This window comes from Silurus meridionalis, chromosome 8, assembly GCF_014805685.1.
Source record: "Silurus meridionalis isolate SWU-2019-XX chromosome 8, ASM1480568v1, whole genome shotgun sequence".
In the NCBI taxonomy this organism is placed as follows: Eukaryota; Metazoa; Chordata; class Actinopteri; order Siluriformes; family Siluridae; genus Silurus; species Silurus meridionalis.
This window is the reverse complement of record NC_060891.1, coordinates 24,174,115-24,199,626: the sequence shown is the minus strand read 5'-3', so window position 1 is coordinate 24,199,626 and position 25,512 is coordinate 24,174,115. Positions and strand designations below refer to the sequence as shown.

The following is a 25,512-nucleotide window of genomic DNA, read 5'->3' as shown; positions in this document are numbered from 1 at the left end:
TCCTTTAAACAGCTTTATTATTTGAAAACACATTTTGATTGAGCACAAATCCAGCAAAAACACCCAGGAACATATTAAACTATTGATCAAAATAATGATCGCTGAATCCGAACACACAAACACTTTCCTGATTTTAATGCAAAGTGTGATTTTGTTCCCCTGCTCGTGTTCAACCTACTCTACTTTCTGCTGTTTTTTAACAGTCTGGCGTTACAAAAGGATTAAAGGGAAGGTTAGCTTGCGTCCATATTAGCTAACTGAAGTGCAGTTAAATAGCGCTTGAAAAAAAAAAAAAAGTGCTGAATCATTACCTTGAGAATTATAATCTATACTCTATGACGCATGAGCTAGCATTTAATTGCACAGTGTACTAAATTGTATCTATAGAACCAAGATATGGCAAGTGCTAACCACTGCACATGATCTAAAGTGCTAATCGCAAACTGTGCTGCGAAGCGCAGTTATGTTTAATGCAACTTTATAGAATTGCATACAGTAGGCACAAAAAAGGATCATTTTTTGCTTTTAAGGAATGTGTGTAAAAAAAACAAACGAAATTTTTTTCACAATACAATGTGTGCGCTATGTAGCTTTGAGGCAAAACAGTACATGAATATAAGAGATCTTTATGAAAAGCGGAGTGATAAGGCACGGAAAGCTGGTTGGTCTTGAATGTTACACACAGTATTATAGAAGTATAATTGATTCTATCGACAGCACAGTCGGTCAATCAGAACCTCGTGACCAAACAGAACCTACAGTAGTAAAGAATGAAAGCGCAGAATATGGATCAAATCACTGGCCAAACCGGCGTGTAAACCCTGCCTCAGTCTCGAGGCACATTGGGTGGAGGAATCTTCTGATCTGTTGGCTCCACACCCCAGATCTCGCGTGCGTACTCTGAGATGGTGCGATCGCTGGAGAACTTTCCAGAGCTGGCGATGTTTCTTATCACCATCTTGGTCCATTCTTTAGGGTTCTGAAAACCAAAAAATGGAAAGGAGCAGGATCATAAAGTAGCCAATACTTCAAGAATATGTACAATGATCATAGGTTCTTTCCTGCATTTCTTTGACAGGTTTAACAAGTGGTAGCTTTTAACTTGCAAACTGGCTGTGGACAAAACATTCGCTCGAATGTACCAATCACAGACGTTTAAATTACTAATAGCCAATCACGACACATTCATAATCGGTAGCTCATCAGAAGCCATTCTTTTATCATCAGCTGTCAATCACAAACCACTTGTATTATCAGCAGCCAATACTAAATAGTTATGTGATCAGTGAATCAAAGCTTTTTTTAAATAATCAGTAACCAATCACAAACCATTTATTTTATCATCAGTAGCCAATCACATAACATTTGTATTATCAGTAGCCGATCCAGAGCTATTATTTGTGATTAAAAAAAAAAAGTTGTATTATTCGCTACTAATTATCAGTAGCCAATCACAAACCATTTTTTATTATCAATAGCCAATCATAGATCATTTTTACAAGATCATTTGACAGCATAAACTTTCCAGTGTGCACACATTTATCCACTCACCTTGTAGAGGTCATTGACTTTCTCCTGGCAGTGGATATAAGCCTCATAATCTGCAAATACCTTGAAACTGAAACAATAAACACACATTGAAACAAATGTACCTTACACAGTTCTGAAGAAAGTGAACATTTTTTAAAGCTAAATATTTAATTTTAATCCAGAATAGAAAAATAAAACCTGTGTATGGGCTGTCAATCGAATAAAATATTGTATCGCGATTAAGTGCATAATTGTCATTAGTTACCCAGTGATTATTCACAACCTAATCACATTTTATTTGTTTTAAATGTACCTTCAATTAAAACTAAAGTTTTTAATTCTCTAACATGCAATATTTAACAGATGCTTTATGCAAATGTATGTTTATTATTAGTGAAACTGTATTCAATATACATCATGAAGACAAAATGTTCTTGTAAATGTTTGAAAGTAATTGTGGTGATGATTACGTAAAGGACACCAAAAGGAACCGTTGCAATGTTTCCACACGGACGGTTTTAATTGCTGGATGTGTGCATCACGGCAGGTTTTTGGTGCTTGATTTAAGGCTTGGCGCTAGGGATGCACAGTATACCATTACTGGTAAAATACCGGTATGTGTTTAATTTGAAATGGCACAATATCATAATTTCGCTGAATTCGGTATTTCATATGTTGCAGTTCCAAAATTCACCTGTAGGCAGCAGTGCTTCCCAAATTGCTATGAAACCGTTAAAAGACTGAAAAGTTGTGCACATGCATTAATTGTGTTACTTCAGTTGCATTTTTTTCTTCAAAGTCAAAATGTAACCTGTTCCCTGTAGGTTTTTTGTTACAGTTTCATACAAGGTACTAAAGCTATACATAATTTCAGTTCACTTATCTTTCGAGGCTGGTTATTTGTCACTTATATTATTGATACCAAGGTATTACATTCTGTTATCGTACTGAAGCCAAAATGTTGGTATCGAGCCGTCCCTACTTCATGCATCAGTAAAACAAATGTTTGGATATAACAAATGTTAATGAACTATATATAAACTTTATATCATTATACACTAAACACCTCCTCATGAGTTCTTCAGATATGCAGAGTTAAATATTTCTAAACATTTTTATTTTAATTTAAAATGGGAGCACACTCACACACACACACACACACACACACACACACACACACACACACACACACACACACACACACACACACACACACACACACACACACACACACACACTCACCGGTCATGGTTCATCAACATGTTGACGATATCCATGAACAGCTCTGGCTCTTGAGGACTGAAGCGACCTGAGCTGATCTGATCCATCGCGAGACTGAGCTCTGGCAAGCGGTCATAGTACTCACGAGCGTTGTAGCTACAGACACACAAAATATGTTGACACACAGCTATTGAGACCTATCTAGAAGCCCAATGCAAATAAATACACGTTTTTTCACCCATGTCCTAAAATATTTATTAGAAATTTGTACATTAACAGTATTGTTAACTGAAGATTATTCCATTTACAGAAACATTCAGCAGACACTCGTAGTCACTTCTACATAAGGACGAGTCATACTGCAAGGCGAGTGGACAAGTGCGCGCTTCCTCCTACTCTCATCTCACCCTTTGCGGTCCATGGCCTCCACGTCCTCCACCCTCATGCCGAAGATGAAGAGGTTCTCCTCTCCCGCTTCCTCGGCCATCTCCACGTTAGCGCCATCCATGGTGCCGATGGTGAGGGCGCCGTTCAGCATGAACTTCATGTTCCCTGTTCCGGAAGCTTCTGTGCCGGCGGTGGAGATCTGCTCAGACAGGTCTGCTGCTGGGATCACTGCACGGGGACGCAAGCACACACTCAGTGATTCTTCAGGTCATTTCGCTTAGAATAAATAATAGATAATGTATATCATATACATTAAGACAGCACGAATGGTTTCTATTTGTCCATGTCCCACAACTTCAAACATGAATATTAAATCGATAAAACGTACACAATATGATGCAAAAAAATCCACCAAATTACTGGAACGTAAAGGGAATAAAAACATCTCAGGACAAATAAGCATGTCCAGTCTACCTTTCTCAGCCAGTGAGACTCTGTAGTTCTCCAGGAAGATCACCTTAAGCCGATCCCCCACCAATGGGTCATTATTGACCACGTCTGCCACCGAGGTGATCAGCTTTATGATAGATTTAGCCATGTGGTATCCTGGTGCTGCCTGCAGGGGGCAGTATAGGAATAAGAAGTGGAATAAGTGAATCAAAAGTCACACTTTGATTAAATCAGTCTGCTCTTCTATTCAGTTTGAGGAAGTATGAAATAGCCCCTTCAGTTTCTTTTTCAAAAATAGAAGGAAACCTCTATCAGATTTCTTAATAGGTTTACAAAATACACGACAAACAAACAATTTTCAAAATTTCAATCACATTTTTTTAAAAACAATCTAAACTGCGCATCACCTTTCCCCCGATCATGATCGTTCTGGGTACAAACTTCTTGTTCGGCTCTTTCCTGATCCCTGTGGCAGACAAAGAAAATATGATGAAACATTTGGACATCAAACGTGGACTAATTTTCAGTCAAAATTTCTCACTGCTTTTTCAAAATGATTATCGATTTAACAAACGACATACAAATCGTTATGGTTTTGAATTTTAATATAATATTGCAGATATTACACGATTGTATTTGTTTAGGCAATTTGTTAACTGAATATATTTTTTTATAATAAGTGTTGCCATAGTAACCAGTAACTACAGTAATTAGTTTTTAGCCTCCAAATATTGTTGAGCATATTTTATTTACATGTTCACTGTAGACGTAATTGTGTGTGTGTATTTACGATTATAGTAGGTGATTATGTGCAGGCAGTTCAGCAGTTGCCGCTTGTACTCGTGGATCCTCTTCACGTGAATGTCAAAGATGGACTCTGGATTGATCTGGACCTTGTAGGTCTTCTCCAGGTATGCTGCTAACTTCTGCTTGTTCTCCTGTAAACACACAAATAAATAAATAAATTTTTATTTTTTGCCTTCCCATGATGGCTTACTTGGCGTTTCTCTAGCAGCTTTGTTACGGGGTCTGGTTGTTAGCCCAACACCCACCCTCCTTTTTTTCCAAAGCTGCGCTTCGGACCATCCATGCCAAAGTATTTTATCCCTATTCTCACAAATGAGCACTAATGAGGGGTTAAGGGCCTTGCTCAAGGGCCCAAGAGTAGCAGCCTGGTATGACCAGGACTTAAACTCCACCCGAAAAAGAAAAAACCCTCCACATCCAAAGACCAAAGCCTGAACCACTAGACTACCACCTCCCCACACATTATAATACTCTACAATACAATAATATAATAAGACATGCACTTCTGATAGACTCGTACTTCATGACGCTGCTTGGATGGATTTCTCATGGAAGACTGAAAATCAGGAATTTGCTTCAAATTAAATTTGTCTCCGTCTTCCCTACTACAGTAGTAATTTAGCCAGTAGGGCTTCCCTACTTTCGTACTCACTGATCCAGTGAACACTAATACATGTGACTCTCGCCAACTACTGGTCATTTCTGCAAAACTGATGGATTGACTGCGCTCAGGCTCACTCATCACTTTTTTTTCAAGTTGGCAAAAAGCTTCTCATATTGATCAATGTATTATTGTTTATTAATTACTTGACCGACAAACACAAATAATTAAAACCTTTCCCTCCGCATGCTTATGTGAAATGTACCGTATGTAGATCCACTGACCTGTTTGACTTTTGCCACGTCTCTGATGAACGCGTCGTTATTGACGAAGTCCAGCAGCTTCTTAAGCTGGGACAGGTCCTTCAGAAAATCCTCACCGATTTTCTACACACACACACACACACACACACACACACCTTTAACAGTGATTTTATGATTTTAATCACAATGCAGGACCATGTGTATGTGTGTGTGTGTGTGTGTGTGTGTGCCTTGTTATCCAGTAAATACGAAAGGACAGGCAGTTAAGATTGATTGATGGACAGGAAAAGACAAAAACAGACGAATGGATAGTAAAACAGAGAGGAAGACTTTCTGATGAACAGATGGATTGATAGTGAAACATATATTAGGATTATTATTATTATACATTGCCTAAAACTTCATTTCATGCCAGGTCAAAGATCACAGTCTGGTAAATTATTTTAAATATTATTTTATTTGTATTAATATAAAAAATATGACCTTGTGTGAAGTCTTTTTTCAATTCTGGACAGCTTTCAACTTAAATGGTCAAAATGGTCGATAACAGATTTTATATAATGATTTACCCAAAAAGCATAAAGACTTTTTTTTTTTAAAAGCTGGAACAGCATTGAGGAGAGAGGAGGAGAATCATTATTATATCAAAGGATCAGAGACTATTCATCGGGGTTGTTACTTACAGCAGTCATTAATAACAATGTAAAAATGGACGCAGCCGGAATAATTTAATAAGATTGTTTTATAACTCCCAGATTAAAAGCGAAATGCAGAGGAGAACGGAGCCTGGGCCTTTTTTGGAGGCAATGTAGAACCTTAGAGGCTAATCATTTCCATATTTTCTGGGCATGCTCACAAATACAACCTTACTGGCAAGAAGTGGCAGCTAAAATTGGAAAAATATTAGGGGTGGGGTTGTTTCACAATGTGCCTAGGAAAAATACCTAAAACTGTGCTATATAGTAATAAATACTTTTAGCAAGCAGTCGTAAAGCCAGAACACTTAAATGGTTCCAGGTCGGTCCTTCGACAAAAGAACAACGGTTGGGAATTGTAATTAAATGGAAAGACTGACATTTAATATAGAAATGTATTAAGCTTTGGAGTAGATGGATTGTGTGCACGTACCACTGAGGAAAAAGTGTGATACTTAGTTTTAAAGAAATGTATGGAAATAGTTTTGTGTTTGACTTTGTAATGCTCATGATGACCTTTTGTTCTTAGTTTTTAATAAAAATAAAAGGTTTAAAAAAAAAAAAAAAAAAAAAAAAGAATGGACAAAGTGTGTGAGTTTTACCTCCGCAATAACTTCAGCCAGGCCGGGGTTACAGAGCAGGAGCCAGCGCGAGGGGTGATGCCATTCGTCTTGTTCTGAAACTTCTCCGGCTCGATGTCACAGAAGTCCTTAAAACTTCACATGAAAAAAAACATCACATTAATTGCTGAGTCAGTTACTGCTTCAGAAGGACAAACATGCTTTTTTATGATGTTTAACTCACACTGTGGTTTTGACGATATCGGAATGGATGCGAGCGACTCCGTTGACAGCGTGAGATCCCACCACACACAAGTGAGCCATGTTTATCCTCTTGGGGTCGCCCTCCTCGATTAGGGACATCCTGCGGAGGCGATCTGAGTCCCCGGGATACAGGGCTGATATCCTCTATCAGAGATTTAAACACAAGTAATGTTTTTAAAAGAGAAAAGTACAGACTGTGTGTGTGTGTGTGTGTGTGTGTGTGTGTGTGTGTGTGTGTGTGTGTACACAGCAGTGATGTAAAGACTTCATTTATTTAATTCACCAATTAAATGTCAAAGTTATAAAAGATTAAGAGGTGCATCGGTTTTGCAGATTAATCAGCACTGATGGTTGATTTCTGGAAAAATCCATACTTAATGTTTTTCCAGGTTGCGTTATACAGTACGAGAGCGGCCTCTAGAGGTGAATCACTGATGCCACATGCTGTTTATTTGTAGGGTCTTTATATTTTATCCATTTTGGATGTTACTATTTATATTTATTTGGAGTTTTACTTTTTGCTTCAGTTTGAATTTATTCTGAAAAGTTCCTCAATATTTTATAATATAATTATTATATTCATATTTAACATTTTTTTGTATGATTTTTTTTTAATGGAAAAAGTAGTATTTTACATTGAGTGTTTCTTATTGAGTCGGTTGATTTAAATGATTAAATTGGCAAGTACGATCCAACTGAGCTATCAGTGGACAGGCAGATTGAGATTATGTTTCCAAAATATTCAGAAAGAGATGAAAAAAAAAAAATGTGCAGACAGAGAGAGACAAGTAAAAAACAGGAAGAAATGGACAGATCGGCAGGTAGCAATAGGGAAGGACTAGACAGACGAGCACACAGAGTCAGATACATGGACAAATAGAAAATGGAGCGAGACAAACAGCAAGAGACAATGATAAAAGGAGGAGATAAGCAGTCCGATTGATTTGATGAAAATACAGACCACCAGACAGGAAGACAAACAGCACATTAAATGAATGAATAGTGAAACGGAGAAGAAGAAATAGATGAAAAAATAGGAAAATAAAAATTAATTGAAAGTTATCTGGGAAGCTAAAAAGACAGAAGGATGGATAAAGAGATAGACAGAAACAAAAAGACAAAAGGATGGACAGACAGGCCAAAAAACTGATATGTGGGAAGCCATATAGAGACAGCCAAACAAAATAAATGGATAGATAAAAGACAAAAGATAGACAGAGGCAAAAAAGTAATACAGAATGTAGGAAGCTACATAGAGATAGGCAGACAAATTAATGGATGGACAGAGGCAGAAAGAGAGACAATTCAAACCAATAGATTGAAAGGCAGTTGGTTGAATAGATAAAAAAAAAAATGGGTTTGAAAGAAAAGATGTGTAGAAAGAAGATGAAACAATGACATTGTAACATACAAACACTAAAAAAAGAAGTGAAGAAAGAGGATGTTTCACCAGCTACATGAGCAAACACTATGCACAATTTTAACCAAACGACTGTTACTGAAGGGTGTGTGCAAGTGTGTGCGTGTTTTGTATATATACATGTATGTATGTGTGTGTGTGCGCGCACTTACATTCAGGTGACGCTGGTTGATCTCATAGATGATCTGCAGGTGTCTGGGCAGAAGTTTCTCAAACATGTATACAGGCCAACGCTCCAGAGCTTCTGGGAGAACTGTATGGTTTGTGTATGCACACGTCTTGGTGGTGATCTCCCATGACTACACACACACACACACACACGTCAGAGATGATGATCATACCAGTGTATGTCGCGATCAAACATTTTTTTCAGTGCTTCACAACTGCTCCTCACCTTGTCCCAGTTTAGTTTCTCCACATCCAGGAGAATCCTCATTAGCTCAGGAATGGCCAGAGCAGGGTGTGTGTCATTTAGCTGGATCGCTACCTTTGAAAAGAGACATTAACCCAATTGTTAACTGTGTGTGTGTGTGTGTGTGTGTGTGTGTGTGTGTGTGTGAAACAAAAACAAGATTTCAGTTCAAAAGGTGGGCATGGCATTACACCCATTGAAAACCAATGTGAGTAGCTACGCATGGGCTTGGCTTTAGGACCACATATTAGACAAAGATGTGATGTGTCTAAGTAAACATGTGGACATTTTAATTAACTGGACTAAATCCAAAAAGACCTTACAGGTCATTATGCTTAAGTACTTTTTGGTAAAAAGGATTTAACCCTACTTATCCCACTCCTGCTACTGAAACTGTGCCTCATGTGTTACTGTTTAACACAACACAAAGATGAGCAGATGTTCTGGTTTGAAGGTGGAGCTCATTTTGGGCCAGAAAAATGCATAATAAAGCCTTAAATAAATTTAATTCAGCTTTATTTGTAGAGTGCTTTTAACTATAGACATCATCCCAAAGCCGTTTTTTACAAAATAAAGGTTATGAAGTTGAAACACACAACCCTAATTCCAAAAAAGTAATGTAAATAAAACATTTTTAAATAAAAACAGAATGCAATGATTTGCAAATCTCAAACCAATATTTTATTCACACTACAACAAATACTTTAAGAAATTGTACCATTTTATGGCTGCAACAAATCTAAAAAAAAAATACAAAATTACACAAAAAACAAAACAAAACAAAAAAAGGGCAAAATAGACGTTCAGAAGTATCGTGTTACTTTACCTTATCTGGAAAGTTCTCCATTGAAGTGCGCACATGGACTCTGCTGCCGAACTTGGAAGATTTAAAGCGTCGGATGATGTCCTGTAGAGTGGCTGCTACCACAAAGTACTCCTGCTTGAGACGGAGCTCCTTACCTTCGAAAAACTTCACACACACAGACAAAACACATTATAAAAAAATGAATAAAAGAAGTGCGGTTCTTAAATATCTGTACTTTGATAAATAATGTAAAGAGCCTCATTTCGTGAGACTAAATCCTAGAACACTGAACATTTCGGTCTTTCTCTGCACACACAAAAACAAAAAAACAAAAAAAAAACACTTATTGCATGTCATTTACCCACAAACCCCTGCATCCTCACACACTAAAGAGGAGCTCTAACAGCTCAAAGAACAAAATGTTTGTTTAAAAAAAAAAATTAAAAAATTAAAAAATTGGGCCCTACATTTGACTATGTAATCTGACTGTAAATGTTTTGTTCGGATGCTGAGCAATTTGGGACACACAAAAATTAACCAAATAATTAAACAAGATGTCTCATACATATACAGTTTCACACAAAAGTTAGTACACCCCTCAAATTTTAGCAACAATTTTAGTAAATCTTCAAGGGACAATACTAGAAATGATATTTTAGAGTAGTGAGTGTGCACTTTGTATAGCAGTACAGATTTTTAGGAGGTTGCAGAAGCAGAAGGTCCGCTTGTCAGTGGTCAGGCCATATGCCACACACTTCAACAAGTCGGTTTGCATGACCATCGTCCAGGAAGGAAGCTTTCTGAAGTTGGCTCATAAGAACAGCCTACACACAGTTTGCTGAAGACGATCTGTCCAAGAGCATGAATTACTGGAACCATGTCCTGAGGTCTGAGACCAAGATAATATTGTTTGGCTCAGATGGTGTCCAGAGCATGTGTGGTGACACCCTGGTGAGGGGTACCAAGAGCAGTTTTTTTTTTTTTATTGAGGGAAGCATGGATTCATGGATTGAGGGGAAACATGTACTGTGACATTGTGAAGCAGAACATGTTGCCCTCTCTTCAGAAATAGCAGCTTCCCAACATGAAAATGACCCAAACACCCCCTCAAGATGACAACTACTTTGTTGAAGAAGCTGATTAAGTCAAGTAAAGTCAAGAAGCTTTTATATAGTCATTTGTTTCTCCAGAACCCTGGTGCTACATTAAACTCAGAGCTACAACACACAACAAAGAGCTACATACAGAACACAAAGCTAAGGCCTAAAGTAAGTGTCCTCACAACATAGTGCATAGTGTGCAACCTGGAGCAAACAGTGCAGACAAAAGACAGTGTAGGGCAGATACACAACACATGGTGAAGATGAAGTGGCCAAGTACATCTCCAGACCCAAACCCTATTGAGCACCTGTGGGGCATCATCAAGTAGGAGGTAGAGAAATGTTATTTGACTAACATCCAGCAGCTCCGTAATGTCATCATGGAGGATTGGAGGAGGATCCCAGCAGCAAACTGTGCAGCTCTGGTGAATTCCATACCCAGGAGGATTAATGCAGTGCGGGAAAACTATGGTGCTCACACAAAATACACTTTTTGACATGTTCACTTAGGGTGTACTTATTTTTGTTGCCAGCTATTTTGACCGTAATGGCTGCATGTTGTTATTTCCCTAAGACAGTAAATCTGTACTACTATCCAAGCTGCACATTGACTCCTCTTAAAGTTTCATTTCTATAGTATTGTCCCTTGAGAAGATTAACTGTAATGGTTGCTGAAATGTGTGGGGTGCACTCACTTTTGTAAGATATTGTATATAGATATTTTTATAATCTACAATAAACAGTATGTAAAGCATGGGAAGCAGGAGTGTAATGAGTAATTAATGCCGAGTGTGAGATCTGCAGGAATCTCCACTCTGACTGGAGGAGTGCGAGTGCACTGTAAACCCCACGCCCTTATAAGGCCATTTCTACACAACCTGACAGCAAGCGCATGCAAATATATACACACACACACACACACACATGCACGTGCACACACGCACGTACACACTCAAACCCCCCCCCCAACACAGAGAAACACTCTCACACTCGTAGTCATTCACACACATGCATGCACACGCTCAAAAATCCACACAAACACACAGAAACTCATACTTGCAAACCCCCACCACACACACACACACACACACACACACACACACACACACACACACACACACACACACACACACACACACACACACACACACACACACAAATCCACACTCGAAAAGAAACGCAAGTTTGTTTTCTTCCTGTTTTGTGCAACAGTGCATCAATCACTCACATTGTCGTTGGGATAAAGCACTCGGGAGATGTTCTCCGCCAGGTTCCTGTCCAAAACAGCCTGGATGTAATCTCCAACATTAACTACAGGAGCATACAGGAATAAAGGAAATATACAGAAGGTTTGTTCCTTTTCTATATACAGAAAAACCAAATTCTTAACAATGATCATCAGTTTCCTTTTTACACCACTTTTAAAGCACTGCTCACAGACTTCTGTTTATAAAACCTAATGAGGAATGGAAGAGAGAGTTACGAGTGGTTATAAGACGGAGAAACCTTATTAGGAAAGATCAGCGCTTATGTTTGCTTCAATAAACACATCAACTTCTTATTAAATCGAGAAGACAAAGTCTCGCTCACACAATGTTAGCACGACTTCATTCTTGCACGGAAAAGGGGCCAATTTGTTTTATTATTATACTTGTGTACGTATGTTTGTATTTTTAATTATTGACACCAAAATGAGACCAATTTTAGGGACTGTACAACAATATCGGTATCCCTGAGTGACTCTTTTTCCAGTCAACCAAAAGGAAATGTTTGTGTCTTGTTGTGTGGTTCAGCATATATTCTATATAATCAAACTCAAACCAGGAGGTTGCCAGATCCTCCTCTGCCTTGACTGAGGAATAATTAGCATTTTACAAAAGACCGCTCACTGTGAACCTCATTCCTGTTATGTTAACTCAGGGAGCATAACAATGGTATAAAAACACCATTTATTATTTTTTTTACCTCACAAATAATACACCTGGAATAGAAATACTGCTTATATACAACGTTAATTCTGTACATGTTATTTTTTAATCTAAATTTATTGTCATTGTAACTGTTTTTGAACTGTTTTCTTGTTTGTTTTTTGTTCTACCACTTTACAGTTTATTATTAGCACTATTTTTTGAATTCCACTTTATTATCATCTAATATATTTTTACATATCTTCTCTTTTTTTTATTTATTTCTTCTTATTTTATATTCATGAGCCCTTTTCATTTCAGTTGTATTCTACATATACCTACATTTGTGGCAAATAAAAATCTTGAATCTTATTTTTATTCTCTTGCTTGTTTAACTTAAAGTGAATCCCTTGAAATATGTACAGACATTAAACATCTATTAAATAAGTTAATATTAAATATAGAACAAATAATACTCTTTTTAAAATTATTAAAAGCTTGCTATTCTATTGCATTAATTAAGGCTGCACACTTTTAGTAGCAATTTTGTAACCACAGTGTGCTGTTTGAATAAGTGTGTGTGTGTGTGTGTAAAACCGTACATTCTTGAAGATTGAAGTCATTAGGCGCTTTGGCAGACCAGAGTCTCATGGTGTTCACCGTGTTGTTCTTGTAGCCGGGGACAGGTGTGTCGTACGGCATTGCCAGGATCACCTGCCACACAGTACATAAGAAATAACACCACAAACAAGACACACAATGAAGGTCGGATCATTTTGGCTCGTGTAACCTTATGAAATTAGATCCGTGTCCAAAATTGTTGATTGCAACTTTAGTAAGGAACCCCATTTGTTCACCCTTTCAGCACAAACCTGCTGGTGAGGGTTAAAAGGTTAAACTCTCATTGGCTAGTGACAAATGGATCTATGGATTCACCAAGTATATGTGAGACTTCAGTAAATTTTGGAAGGTGTTCCAAATGTGCTTGTATGTGTCATCAATAAGTGACAGGTTATGACTTCGGTTAATGCACCTAAGCTATGAAACTCACTTTTCGTGGCACTTAGGACAACCACTTAAATATGAATTTGAATCTCAGGCTATTTATTCTCTCAACATTACCAGTTATAACGTGTATTTGCTCCATGTAGTGTTTGTGTTCACATGCTTGTATTGCTTATGCTTTCTAAGCTGTCTAGATGATGTTGTGGTTTATTATTAATTTTTAAAAAAAATTCCCACAATTTGATATAAATTTCTCTTCAGTTAAAGGCCACTCTCGTGCAGCTCAGGATGGTTCCACATTAACAGCCAAATCCATGAAATTACTGAGCAACTCAAGGATGGATTTGGACTGTAATTAATTCTACAGAAATGGCTCAGGAATACAGGTTGCATTTTGTCAGCAATCACTGCATGATGAAACTGTAATGAATGGATAGCCAGTACCACCCAGATGAGGATGGGTTCCCTTTTAAATCTGGTTTCTCTCAAGGTTTTCTTCTTGCCATCTCAGGGAGTTTTTCTTTGCCACAGTGGACACTGGCTCAAAAATTTGGGACAAACTTACAATTACAAGGAGCAAACTTATACAATTCTTTTAGAACCACTTTATCTCTGTGAAGCTGACAGATGTATATAGTTAAAAGCACCACACAAATAAAAATGAACTGAATTGCATACAAATACTACATGCAAATAAACTGGCTTTTTTTCTGGTCTGGGCAAATGTCCATTTGAAGTATTTTTCTTCATTGTGAAGCGTTTGTCATTCGTAGTTGAAACTATTTATCTACCGTACGAGACTACACAACCTCAAATATTTAATATAATAAATATGCAGTAGCCATTACAAAGTAAAAACACTAACTATACAGAAAAACATATATCCAGATTGCTCCAAAATTGTCTACATTCAGGAAGCTATAGATCCAAATCTCACTATCCAGCGAGAGAAAACCTTCGTCCACAAAAAGAATGGGCTGAGCCAGAATGGCAGAAGTAACTACACAGAGAGAAAGTAAAAACCATGAAGTGAAAACTCAGGTAGTTCCTCAGAATCCCATCTTATTTCAATTAATGAGTTTCACCCTTCAAATTGCTTTTTGTCACATTTTATAGTACAGTGAAATTCTTTTTGGAAGCTGGAGTCAGCAGGTAAAGCACAGGGGTTAAGGGCCTTGCTCAAGGGCCCGAGAGTGGCAGCGTGGCAATAACGAGGCTTAAACGCGTGAACTTCCGATTAGTAAACCAGAGCCTTAAAGACTGCGCTCCGAATTCTTGTCAAAAATAGATCTTCAGGAAGTGTATCAACTATAACCAGTTTTACAAACTCAATATTTGATAATACAGTTTTTAACGTGTGCTCATTGTCTTCCTCTTACTTCTGGAATGTTGAGGGCGTGTCTCAGTTTATGAAATGTATGTTTAATTTATAATGACTAGCTGCTTCACTCTGCACTTTGTCGGACCTGCATTTGCTTCATATTGGTTTCATGAAACCGAACATCACAATGAAAGTCGGCTTACATCAAACAGCGTTACTACGTTATAAAATAAATTAAAAAGGCTGAAGAATTAAGATCATAAACCACTCACCTGAGTGTCCACCCACTTAGGCCCCTCCTCCGTGTGCTCCACCCTGCCGTAGAAATGCACCGGGAGCATGTACTCGGGACGGGCCTTCTCCCAGGGGTTTCCATAGCGCAGCCAATCATCAGCTTCCTCCACCTGAGGATAGAGACCAAGAACACGCAAACCCGAGCTAATAACAGATGCTCATTAGATGCTTAAGCTTACAGCCAATGAAAGACTAGTGGTGAATAATCTGCTTCTCATTTACCTGCCAACCGTTTGAGATTTTTTGGTTGAAGATTCCAAACTCGTAGCGAATGCCATAACCATACGCTGCCAAACCCAGAGTGGCCATCGAGTCCAGAAAACAGGCTGTGAGAGGGTGAAGGAGATCAGCACATAAGTGAAACGGCAGAAAGGACAAAAAAATAAAAAACCCAATCCGAAAAAAAGAACACGGCAAGAGGAAAAACAGACACGTATACATTTTTTTATAGATAGATAGATAGATAGATAGATAGATAGATAGATAGAGAGAGAGAGAGAGAGAGAGAGAGAGAGAGAGAGAAATGTGGGAAACAGTAAAGAGAAAAGGAGAGACCAAAGAGAAGAAAAATGGGGACAGCATAGAGAAAAAGTGGGAAAGGAGAAAAAAAATGCAGGTGGACAGCACAAGAAAAAAAATATAGGAGGACAGCACAAGAAAAAAAAGTACAGGGGACAGCAGAAAGAAACAGAAGAGAACAGCATGAAGGAATAAAAAGGGACAGTAGAAAGAAAAACAATGGGGCAGCAGAGAGAAATAAAGAGGGACAGAAAAGAGAAATAACGATGACATGAATAAAGAGGGATGGCAGAGAGAAAAGAGTGGGAAGAGAGTGAGACAGATGTGCTTTTAATAAAGATCACTTACAAAAAGGAAACTTACAGGTTTAATTGCAAAACAGGAAAAAGCTCTCTGTGAGAGTAAGAGTGTGTGTGTGTGTGTGTGTGTGTGTGTGTGTGTGTGTGTGTGTGTGTGTGTGTGTGTGTGTGTGTATACACGAGTGTGTGTTCAGGGACCTGCAAGCCGGCCCAGTCCACCATTCCCCAGTCCAGCATCTTCCTCAATGTCCTCCAGCTCTTCCAGATCCAGACCAAGCTAAAACACAAACACCACAATTACCAGATACACCATTACTACAGCGAGCACACACACACACACACACACACACACACACGATGCAATGTCATTCTGCTCCTCCACAAAAAACAATTGTAAAAGAGAAAACAGGCAGTGCAATTCGCTACCATCGCTTCCACATACTCTCACTAGAAAGCTCTAGAGGTCGACCGATTAATTGATTTTGTCAATTAATCAACAACCATAGTCGATTGCTGGAACTATTGGCAAAAATCCATATCGATGGTTTTTCCGGGTTGCGTTACATAGTACAAGAGCGGCCTCTAGAGCAGAAACACAGATGCCACATGCTGTTTATTTAAAGTGTAATTAGTTTTTTTAATACATTTTAGCTGTAACCGTCTTCTTTATCCACACAAATACGTGTGTGTCTATCCCTTCTGGCCTCCAACCTGTGATTGATTTTTCAGTCAACGAAAACAGCTTTTTGGAAAACCATCCAAAGTGGATACATTTGAAAACGCTGTTTTCCTGTCGCAGCGTGGACTGTGAACACAGATGCTTCATGTCTCTTATTTTCCTCAATAGTTATCAATATATTCATATTTATTTCATGTAGCACATTTTCATAATTTTGTACTTTTTTTGTTGTTCTTTTTTATTATAAAAGTTTCATTACTATGTTACATTGTGTTATGTTCTGGTTTTTTTTTTAATCCAGTATTCATTTAAAAAACTTTTATTTCGTGTGAATAAAATTAGATTGAATCCCTACTTCCCCCATTTAAAATTTCCTTTTGAAACACGCACACTGCAAAACCTCTCCGGACTGGCGGTAGGACTGACCTGATAGATCGCTTCATCGCAGGCGTTCTGCAGGCCAAGGTTGATCATGGTGTTCTGCAGGGTTCTGCCCATGTAGAACTCCAGAGAGAGATAGTGGATCCTCTGAGACATACAGAAAGAACCAGAGCATTAAATTAGTGTTTAACAATATAATCCCCTTCATCTTCTTTGTTAGATGGAATTGAACAATGAATAAGAGACGATATTAACCAGAAACACAGCAACTAACCATTACTGCAGTTAGAAAGCATATATACACAATATTAATATCTCGCCTCCCTCACCTTGTCCCAAAAACGTCCTGTGTTTGTGTGAGAGAGACGCAGTAAAAGGACAGAAATTCTAACATATGTGGGAAAGACAGAGACATTAAAAATATTCTGACAAAATTAAGAGAGTAAAGTAGAGGACACAAAAACAACAGACAGACAGCAGAGAGAAATGTGAGGGACAGCATATTTGGGAAGAAGTGGGACAGCTCGGTTTATTAACAAGAAATCATGACTCATTTTTTCCTGAAGGCTTTTCCTTGTTACTGCTTTTTTAAGAGTTACTTCTTGTTAAGTGCCAATCCTGGAGACTCGTTTCCAAGGACATGCAGATAAAAGAATTTCACTGTGCAATGATGTATAATGTAAAAAAAAAAAAAAAAAACCTGATTACACATTTAGTCTCCATTTGCTGTTATAAATAACCTCGACTCTCCTGGGAAGATGTTGCACTCTATTTGGAGTGTGTTTGTGGAGATTTGTGTGAGATTCGTTCAGTCACAAGGCTGTTAGTAAAGTCGGGTACCGATGTAGGTGAGGTGAGGAGGTCTGGGGTGCAGTCAGCGTTCACATTCACCCTAAATGTGTTCAATAGGTTTAAGGTGAAGCTCTATAGCAGGAGATCTTCCACTCCACACCATGTAAAGCATATCCTCATGCAGTTATCTTTGTGCAGGTTTGGGTCTCCTAGTTCAAGTGGAAGGAAAAGACATCCTTTACTATTGTGTGCCTCAAAATTTTGTAAGAGTTTGGAAAAGTTTGGAAACGTCCCAAAACTTTGGACCATTTAGTGAAAATATAATGGTGTATCTTAAGAAAATTTAATGAAATATTCTGATACGACAGAAATGTCCTACTGCCCAAACTGCAAATTCATTACACCTCAAAGTTGCTGTTAAAGAAAACAAATCAATCACCTCCTAACCGATTAGATATGAGAATAACACTTTTTTTTTTTGTTTTATTGCCTAAAAGAGAGATGATATATCACCAAACCTGCAGTCAGTCTGATTCCAGAGCAAAGTGTGTTTCTGTTCAGCCATTCGGAGTGGACCCGCTCATGACTAAAGCTCTGGAGACGTGTCTGCATTTTGGCTCTAGTCCAGTAAATGGTTTACTTTCTGGATTCCTTGATAAATTCTGCTTTTATTCCGGCACACAACTCGGGCCTCACTATGAATGTGCACTTTGACTTTCCGGTTAAACTCCTTCAAAACAAGGTGTGAAAATGAGTCTGATATTTCAACAAGTTCTCTGATAAAAGAAAGTGGGTTTGCCTTGTCAGATATGCGTTACAGAACAGTGAAAATCATTCTTCACATATCCCTACTTGCTAGAAAACTGGGGTCAGAGCATAGGGTCAGCCATGATACAGCATTGGAAGTGCTGGGGCTTAAACCCATGATCTTCTGACCAGTAAACCAAAGCTTTAACTTTAATAATAATATATATATATATATATATATATATATATATATATATATATATATATATATATATATATATATATATATATATATATATATATATGGTCTTGATAGAGTTCCTTTTTGTGCCACGAAAAAAACAGCACTGACTCTTCAAGGCCTGGAATCTGTAGGGGTGCTGGGGTACTTTAAAGATCTTTTTACAGGGTGGGCCACAAAAAAGTATCCCTCCTCCGGCGATAGTATGACAAGATGATCATCAGTCAGCAGACAGGGAGCAAGGGGCTACGATCTCCTCCAAAGAGCGTAGCACTGGTTTTGGAGGTGGCCACAGCATTTGTAGCTTGGTGGTGCTGGGAGTTACAGTCCAATTTGACATGGTCGAATTCTCCCATATCTTTATGCTTGGCCATTTTTCCTGCTTTTAACACATCAACTTTGAAGACAAAATGTTCACTGGCTGCTTAATAAATACCACCCACTACCAGGTGCCATGTTGAGGAGATCTTTCAGCTTCTCTCATTAGGGGGCACCACAGCAGATCATCCGTCTCCATACCCCCGTCCTCCAAATCTGCCTCTTTCAACCCAACTACCTGCATGTCTTCCCTCACCACATCCATAAACCTCCTCCTTGGTCTTCCTCTTTTCATCCTTCCTGGTGGCTCCATCCTCAGCATTCTCCTACCGATATACCCCATGTCCCTCCTCTGCACATGTCCAAACCATCTCAATCTCGCCTCCCCCAAAAACGTCCTACATGCGCTGTCCCTCTAATAATCTAATTTCTAATCCTGTGCATCCTCGTCACTCCCAATGAAAACATCTTCAGCTCTGTTACCTCCAGCTCCACCTCCAGTCTTTTTTATTAAATGCCACTGTCTCTAAACCATACAACATTGCCGGTTACAACATCCATACAACATCCTGATATCGCTCTTCTCCACCCTGCCTGCACCCTTTTCTTCACGTCTCTAACACACTCTCCATTACTCTGCAATGTTGACCCCAGGTACCTGAACTCCACCACCTTCTTCACCTCTTCTCCCTGCAACCGTACCCTTCCAATGCCCTCCCTCTCAATCACACACATGTACTCTGTCTTACTCCTACTGACTTTCATTCTCCTCCTTTCCAGCACGTACCTCCACCTCTCCAGGCTCTTCTCAACCTGCTCTCTACTCTTAACACAAATATCATCTGCAAACATCATAGTCCATGGAGACTCCTGTCTGACCTCATCAGTCAACCTGTCCATCACCACTGCAAACAGAAAAGGGCTCAAAACCGATCCTTGATGCAGTCCAACCTCCATCTTGAACCAGTCTGTCATTCCTACTGCACACTTCACTGCTGTCACACTGTCCTCATACATGTCCTGCACCACCCTCACATACTTCTCTGACACACCAGACTTCCTCATACAATACCACAACTCTCTTGGCACCCTGTCGTATGCTTTCTCTAAATCCACAAACACACAATGCAACTTTTTCTGACCTTCTCTATTTTTCTCGATCAACATTCTCAAAGCAAATAATGCGTCTGTGGTGCTCTTTCTCTGCATGAAACCATACTGTTGCTCACAGATGGTCACCTCTTCTCTTAGCCTGGCTTCCACTACTCTTTCCCATAACTTCATGGTGTGACTGATCAACTTAATTCCCCTGTAGTTACTGCAGGTCTGCACATCTCCCTTATTCTTAAAGATCGGTACCAGCACACTCCTCCTCCATTCCTCAGGCATCCTCTCACCTTCCAAAATCCTGTTAAACAATCTAGTTAAAAACTCCACTGCCATGTTGAGAAGATAATCAGTGTTATTCACTCACCGGTCATAATGTCAATGTTATGACTGATTGGTGTATAGTCCAACTTTACAGGGTGTAATTTGGTCTACTACATGTTTAGGAAGGTACTAAGGTTAAATGAGACATCCACAGGAATACCAGGACCAAAGGTTTCCAAGCAGAACATCAGGTAAAGTATCACATTCTTCCCATAGTGCATCTTGGTGGCATCTCTTCACCAAGTAAACATCATCCACACTCCCAGCCATTCACTTGATGAAAGAAAAAAAAACCCACAAGATTTACTAACCACTGCATACCAGGAACACCCACCAAGACCTGCTATTTTGGAGATGCATAGACAGTCACCACAATTTGGAGCTTGTCAAATTTGCTTGACTATTTTTCCTGCTTCAAACACATCAACATCGAGAACAGACTTCAGTTATTTATGTAAAGTAAAAACAAGTAGCCAATTAGCCATGCAATAGCAGGAAAGGGCCAATCAGAAGCCTCGGGCAATTACCCCGAAATAATGCTTAGGTTACAAAATTCTAACCAGATGCTTAATGTCCAATGGGTCATTGTCTTAAGGTACTACCGTTTGTCTTGGTTTACAAATAGCTTAAGGAGCTGGTGTCAATTTCACACATTTGATCATTTAAAATGAATGTTCTCCAGCTTAATCTCAGGTGTCTTAAATTTTAACCTACAAATTTCACACAATCTTTACAGAATAATTCTTCTAGATCTTAGTCTATTTGGTCTTCAATATTCTACTAATATTTTAGGCAGCAACTACGAACAAACATCTGGAACCAAAAAGAAAAAATATGAAGGCTTCACAGCAAAGGAGAAAATAATCCAAGTATACTACAAACACACTTCCTTAATCCTGGTCAAGACTTAATTTTATCAAACAGACATGTTCCCGATGCATGCCCTGTCCACTTTGTGTTGCAAACAGTAACAGGATGTAGGTGGTGTTGTGAAGAGTTTAGATGCGAACACTAGTGAACGAATTCTGAGCTCAAGACGAGAACAGTTCTCTGGATTGACGCGGTCATTCGTTCCTGGCTTCTTGGCTGAACATTTAAGCAGTCTCGGCTCAACCACTGAAGAGCTAGAGTTTCAATGCTGAGTCACCGTACAGCTGATGTTTGGACAGAGGGTAGCCGAAAACTCATTGCTAAAGTTGAGACAGAAATGTCGGTTATGACGAAATCGCTGCTTGGAATTGACTCGCCGTCTAATGAGGACGTTGCGTTTAGCCTGATGAAACTGTTAGAGATTTTGTAGGTGCTGAAATTTCACATGAAAGCCTAAGCCAGATTTTATTTTTTAAACGTGTGTCTAAACAGCACTTCCAAGCGTAAAAAGCACAAATCAAATATTTTGTGTACATTACATTTACGAATTTGTTGAGGGGTAGGGCCCAGCAGTAGCAGAATGGTGATGCTGAAATTTAAACTCACAACCTTCAGATACAAAGTCCAAGCTACCACCTCCCAGAGAGAGAGAGAGAGGTAGAATTAGGTGACAGAGGAAATTTGAAGAAATCTTAGATGACAAGACTAAGATTTTTCAAAGTTGAAAGGTGCTTTACACTTGACATGTACTTTACAGCACGGTGAAATTTTTTCCTCGCATAACCCAGTGATGTTACGAATCACAGGTCAGCCATGTTAACAGCACCTCAGAGGCCTGGCTCGAGGTCCCCCAAGAATGGCAGTTTGGCAGCACTGGGGCTTGAACCCCCAACCTTCAGTAACCCAGAACCTTAACTATTGAGATACCACTTCATTACGTTTCAGAAGTAGATCTCCTGTTTCAAATATAATCAAGTCATACAAACTCATACCCCTCCCAAAATAATAACAGATCCAATCAGGAGTCAAATTATCCATTGGTTATCCATTGGCCCACTAGCCCACCCCAGTGCAGATAGTCCCACATCATAGTCCATGAAGACTCCTGTTTGACCCCGTCCGTCAACCTGTCCATGCAAACAGGAAAGGGTTTAGAGCCGATCCTTGATGCAGTCCAACCTCCATCTTGAACCAGTCTGTCGTTTCTACTGCATGACGCATTATCCATTGCCCGACTAGCCCACCCCAGTGCAGGTAGTCCCAAAGTTACGGTGGTTTGATTTAAGATTTTTCCGATCTTATGACGACGATAGCGATATGATCAAACGAAAAATATTTTTCAGACAGATTTTAAGCGGTATGATTGGGACGCTGCCAGGATGTACAAAATCTCCCGCTTTACACTCACCAGTGGTCGACAGAGTTCAGTTGTCTAGTATTTGTTTTCTGATGTTTTAAGAGACCACTTTTAACTCGTCCACATCCTTTTTATCGGCATCACCGTACACTGAAACCAAGCGCACAGCGCACTCCGCCCTCCACTCGAGAAAGGACACTAGTCCATGTGCCTGCTGCCAAAACGTATATACTGTAAGGTTTATACATTACGATAGTGTAAGTCGCCGTTTTCCTAAATTATGTACAGTGTTCAATTATTAACAAATTACAGTACACGTTTCCATACTGATCACCATTCTTTAAGACTTCTGGGTAGGATAGACCATGTCTCGACCATATTGATCAATTACAATGGGTTTATCAGAACACATCATCATAATCCATTGATTCATGTTTACGGAAACGAATTTCTTTTTTTTTTTTTTTTTCGTGTCACAGAGCACGACGGGCTCTGTTCGCCTCCGTCTGATAAAAAAACAATTATAAAATCTCCTGGTTAAATGAATAATAGTGCTTGAAGATTAAAGAAAAAAAACAACAACAATACAGCATATGTGGTACCCAGTCTCAAAGAAAAATGTGGGGGAGGCACCAAAAAATACTTCCTATTGACACACACAAAAAAGAGAGGGAAATTGGTGTCCGTGAACACGAATTGATAGAAAAATTGTGTGTCCATATCAAGAAATTAGCTCAAGACTGGGCTTGTTATAACGACAAAAGGCAATCCGATCATGAGACAAGACATCCTCAGTGAAACCATGAAACACCACTAGTCATATTCAGCTTCTCATTACTCAATATTGCCAAATTTCCTGTTTTAACTGATAAGTTGTGATGTTTTGGATATTAGATCAGTGATCTTATTGAGACAAAATCCTTTCCTCTACTTTGACCGCAGCCCAACACAAATGGTTTCTCATCAAGGCCTGAGAATCCACAAAATTACGGCGTAAGAACAGTCTACTACACTGAATCAGGACTACAGTTTGCATCTAATCACCATCACTGTACACCTCATCACCGTTTAGCTGTAATAAATGGACATTCTTCCTTATGCCATCTTGGTGAGTTTTTCCATTCCATTGCCGCCAGTACCTCCTCGCTCATTAGAGACAAACTTCCAAATACGAAAAATCAATTTATCATCAGCGCATTACCCGCGTAAAGCTGCTTTGAGACAATGTTCATTGGTAAAAGCGTTATAAAAATGAAGTGCATTGAATGAACACTGCAACTGTGAAAAGAGCGATATAATGCTGATATAATCATAATCAGGTATTCAATCAGTAGCTCGGTTTTTGTGACAAGGATTTGATGACTCAGTGTGAACGGAAGACTAATTTGGTTATGTGAACAAAATCTTTTTCCCCCCCCAAACAGATTCTCACCGTCTATATAAAACAATCAATTGCTCTGGATTTTTAACTTTGTGCAAGCAAAAAGTATTTTAAAAATAAAATAAAAAAAAATTACATTTTGCACCTTAAAAATTAATTGGAAATTGTTTCCAATTGCAGTCATATAAAATAATTTCAAAACTTTGAATCGGGATTTGCCACCGCAAGCATTTATCTATTGCAGGTTCTTTTCCTGCACCAGCGAGAGGTTTCATTCCTTACAAATTACTCGGCTCTAAAATAATTTAATCCAGCCAATTTATTTTTTTGGGTAAAGAAGGTTATCATTTAGATGGAAATAATTATTGCCATCAATTTATGCACCATAAATCCTTTTGATGGTCCAGTTTATCAAAAATCACAGTTCTGAAAAGAACTAGTACCGAATACTTGGTACCTTTTTGGTACCTACGAGACGTTATCGTAGCTGGTGCAGAAGGTGCATATGAAGGAATGCTGTACCCGTGAAAATAATGGCATGAAACCCATAGAAAACGCATCAAACTGGAAAAATCTATTTTGACCTTCGTGACAACTAAGACACTGGAGTTTAAATCCCAGCATGAAGAAGTTTCCACTGTTGGGCCCTTAAATATGGCCCTTAACTCTCAAGGGCTCAGTTGTATAAATGAGGCAATTATAAGTCACTCTGGATAAGAGCACCTGCCAGATGTCATACAAGTAAATGTAACATAATAATAATAATAATAATAATAATAATAATAATAATAATAAAACAGACTAAATTGGTTTTAAAAAAAGGCACTTCTAAGACTACATAGGTGTCAAAAACAAAGTGCACAATGTGAGATTGATACTAGTAATAAAGTTGCATGGTCTTCAGGAGGTTCCTGGGCATTTAGGTGGACTCGATCAAAAAATCAAGACCAATGTCCGGCTTTTGCTGCAACTTTAAGGAAACACTGTAGCGCTGCACTTCACTGCACTTCACTGCACTGCACTTCCTGCCCAGTGAGGAAGAAAGGAAGAACTTTAGTTGGTCGCACCTTTGGATCTTTCTCGTAGTAGTGCTGCTGAGTGCGGATCCAGCGGCCCACCAGGTGATCCCGCACCGTGTGCGCGAGCGCGAAGTAGTAATCCCGCGGCGTGGCCACGTTCCGGTCCTTCACCAGCGTGAAGTGCAGGTGCCGGTTAAAGCTCTTCTTGATCTCCGCCACGTCCCCGAGACCCGCGATGCCGCGCACGCTGATCTGCTTGCGCTTCTCTTGGTCGCTCAGAGGCTTCGCCATGTCGGACAGGAGATAAGACACACCGAGGAAGTGTGGAGAAGTTGTTCTACTGGAGAGCAGAGGAGGAACCCGAGCCACGCCCCTAATGTCAACAAGAAAAGCGGAGTGGGAGGGGCTTGTGCTCCGTGCTGCTCTCTGATTTGAT

The 25,512-nt window shown here is 39.1% G+C and overlaps 1 protein-coding gene across 1 annotated transcript; it reads right to left on the bottom strand.

Annotated features, from left to right (window-relative positions):
* On the bottom strand, positions 1-25,448 carry pygb (phosphorylase, glycogen; brain). The gene is given in 21 exon segments (XM_046855384.1): positions 1-979; positions 1,552-1,618; positions 2,773-2,907; positions 3,159-3,366; positions 3,613-3,754; positions 3,996-4,054; positions 4,379-4,526; positions 5,281-5,382; positions 6,557-6,606; positions 6,609-6,670; positions 6,759-6,922; positions 8,351-8,497; positions 8,593-8,685; positions 9,437-9,580; positions 11,744-11,826; positions 13,025-13,136; positions 15,021-15,152; positions 15,265-15,368; positions 16,059-16,137; positions 16,966-17,067; positions 25,125-25,448. Coding segments are annotated over 21 exon segments (2,529 nt in total). The 5' UTR covers positions 25,368-25,448; the 3' UTR covers positions 1-826.
* Between the last annotated feature and the right edge of the window lie 64 nt (positions 25,449-25,512).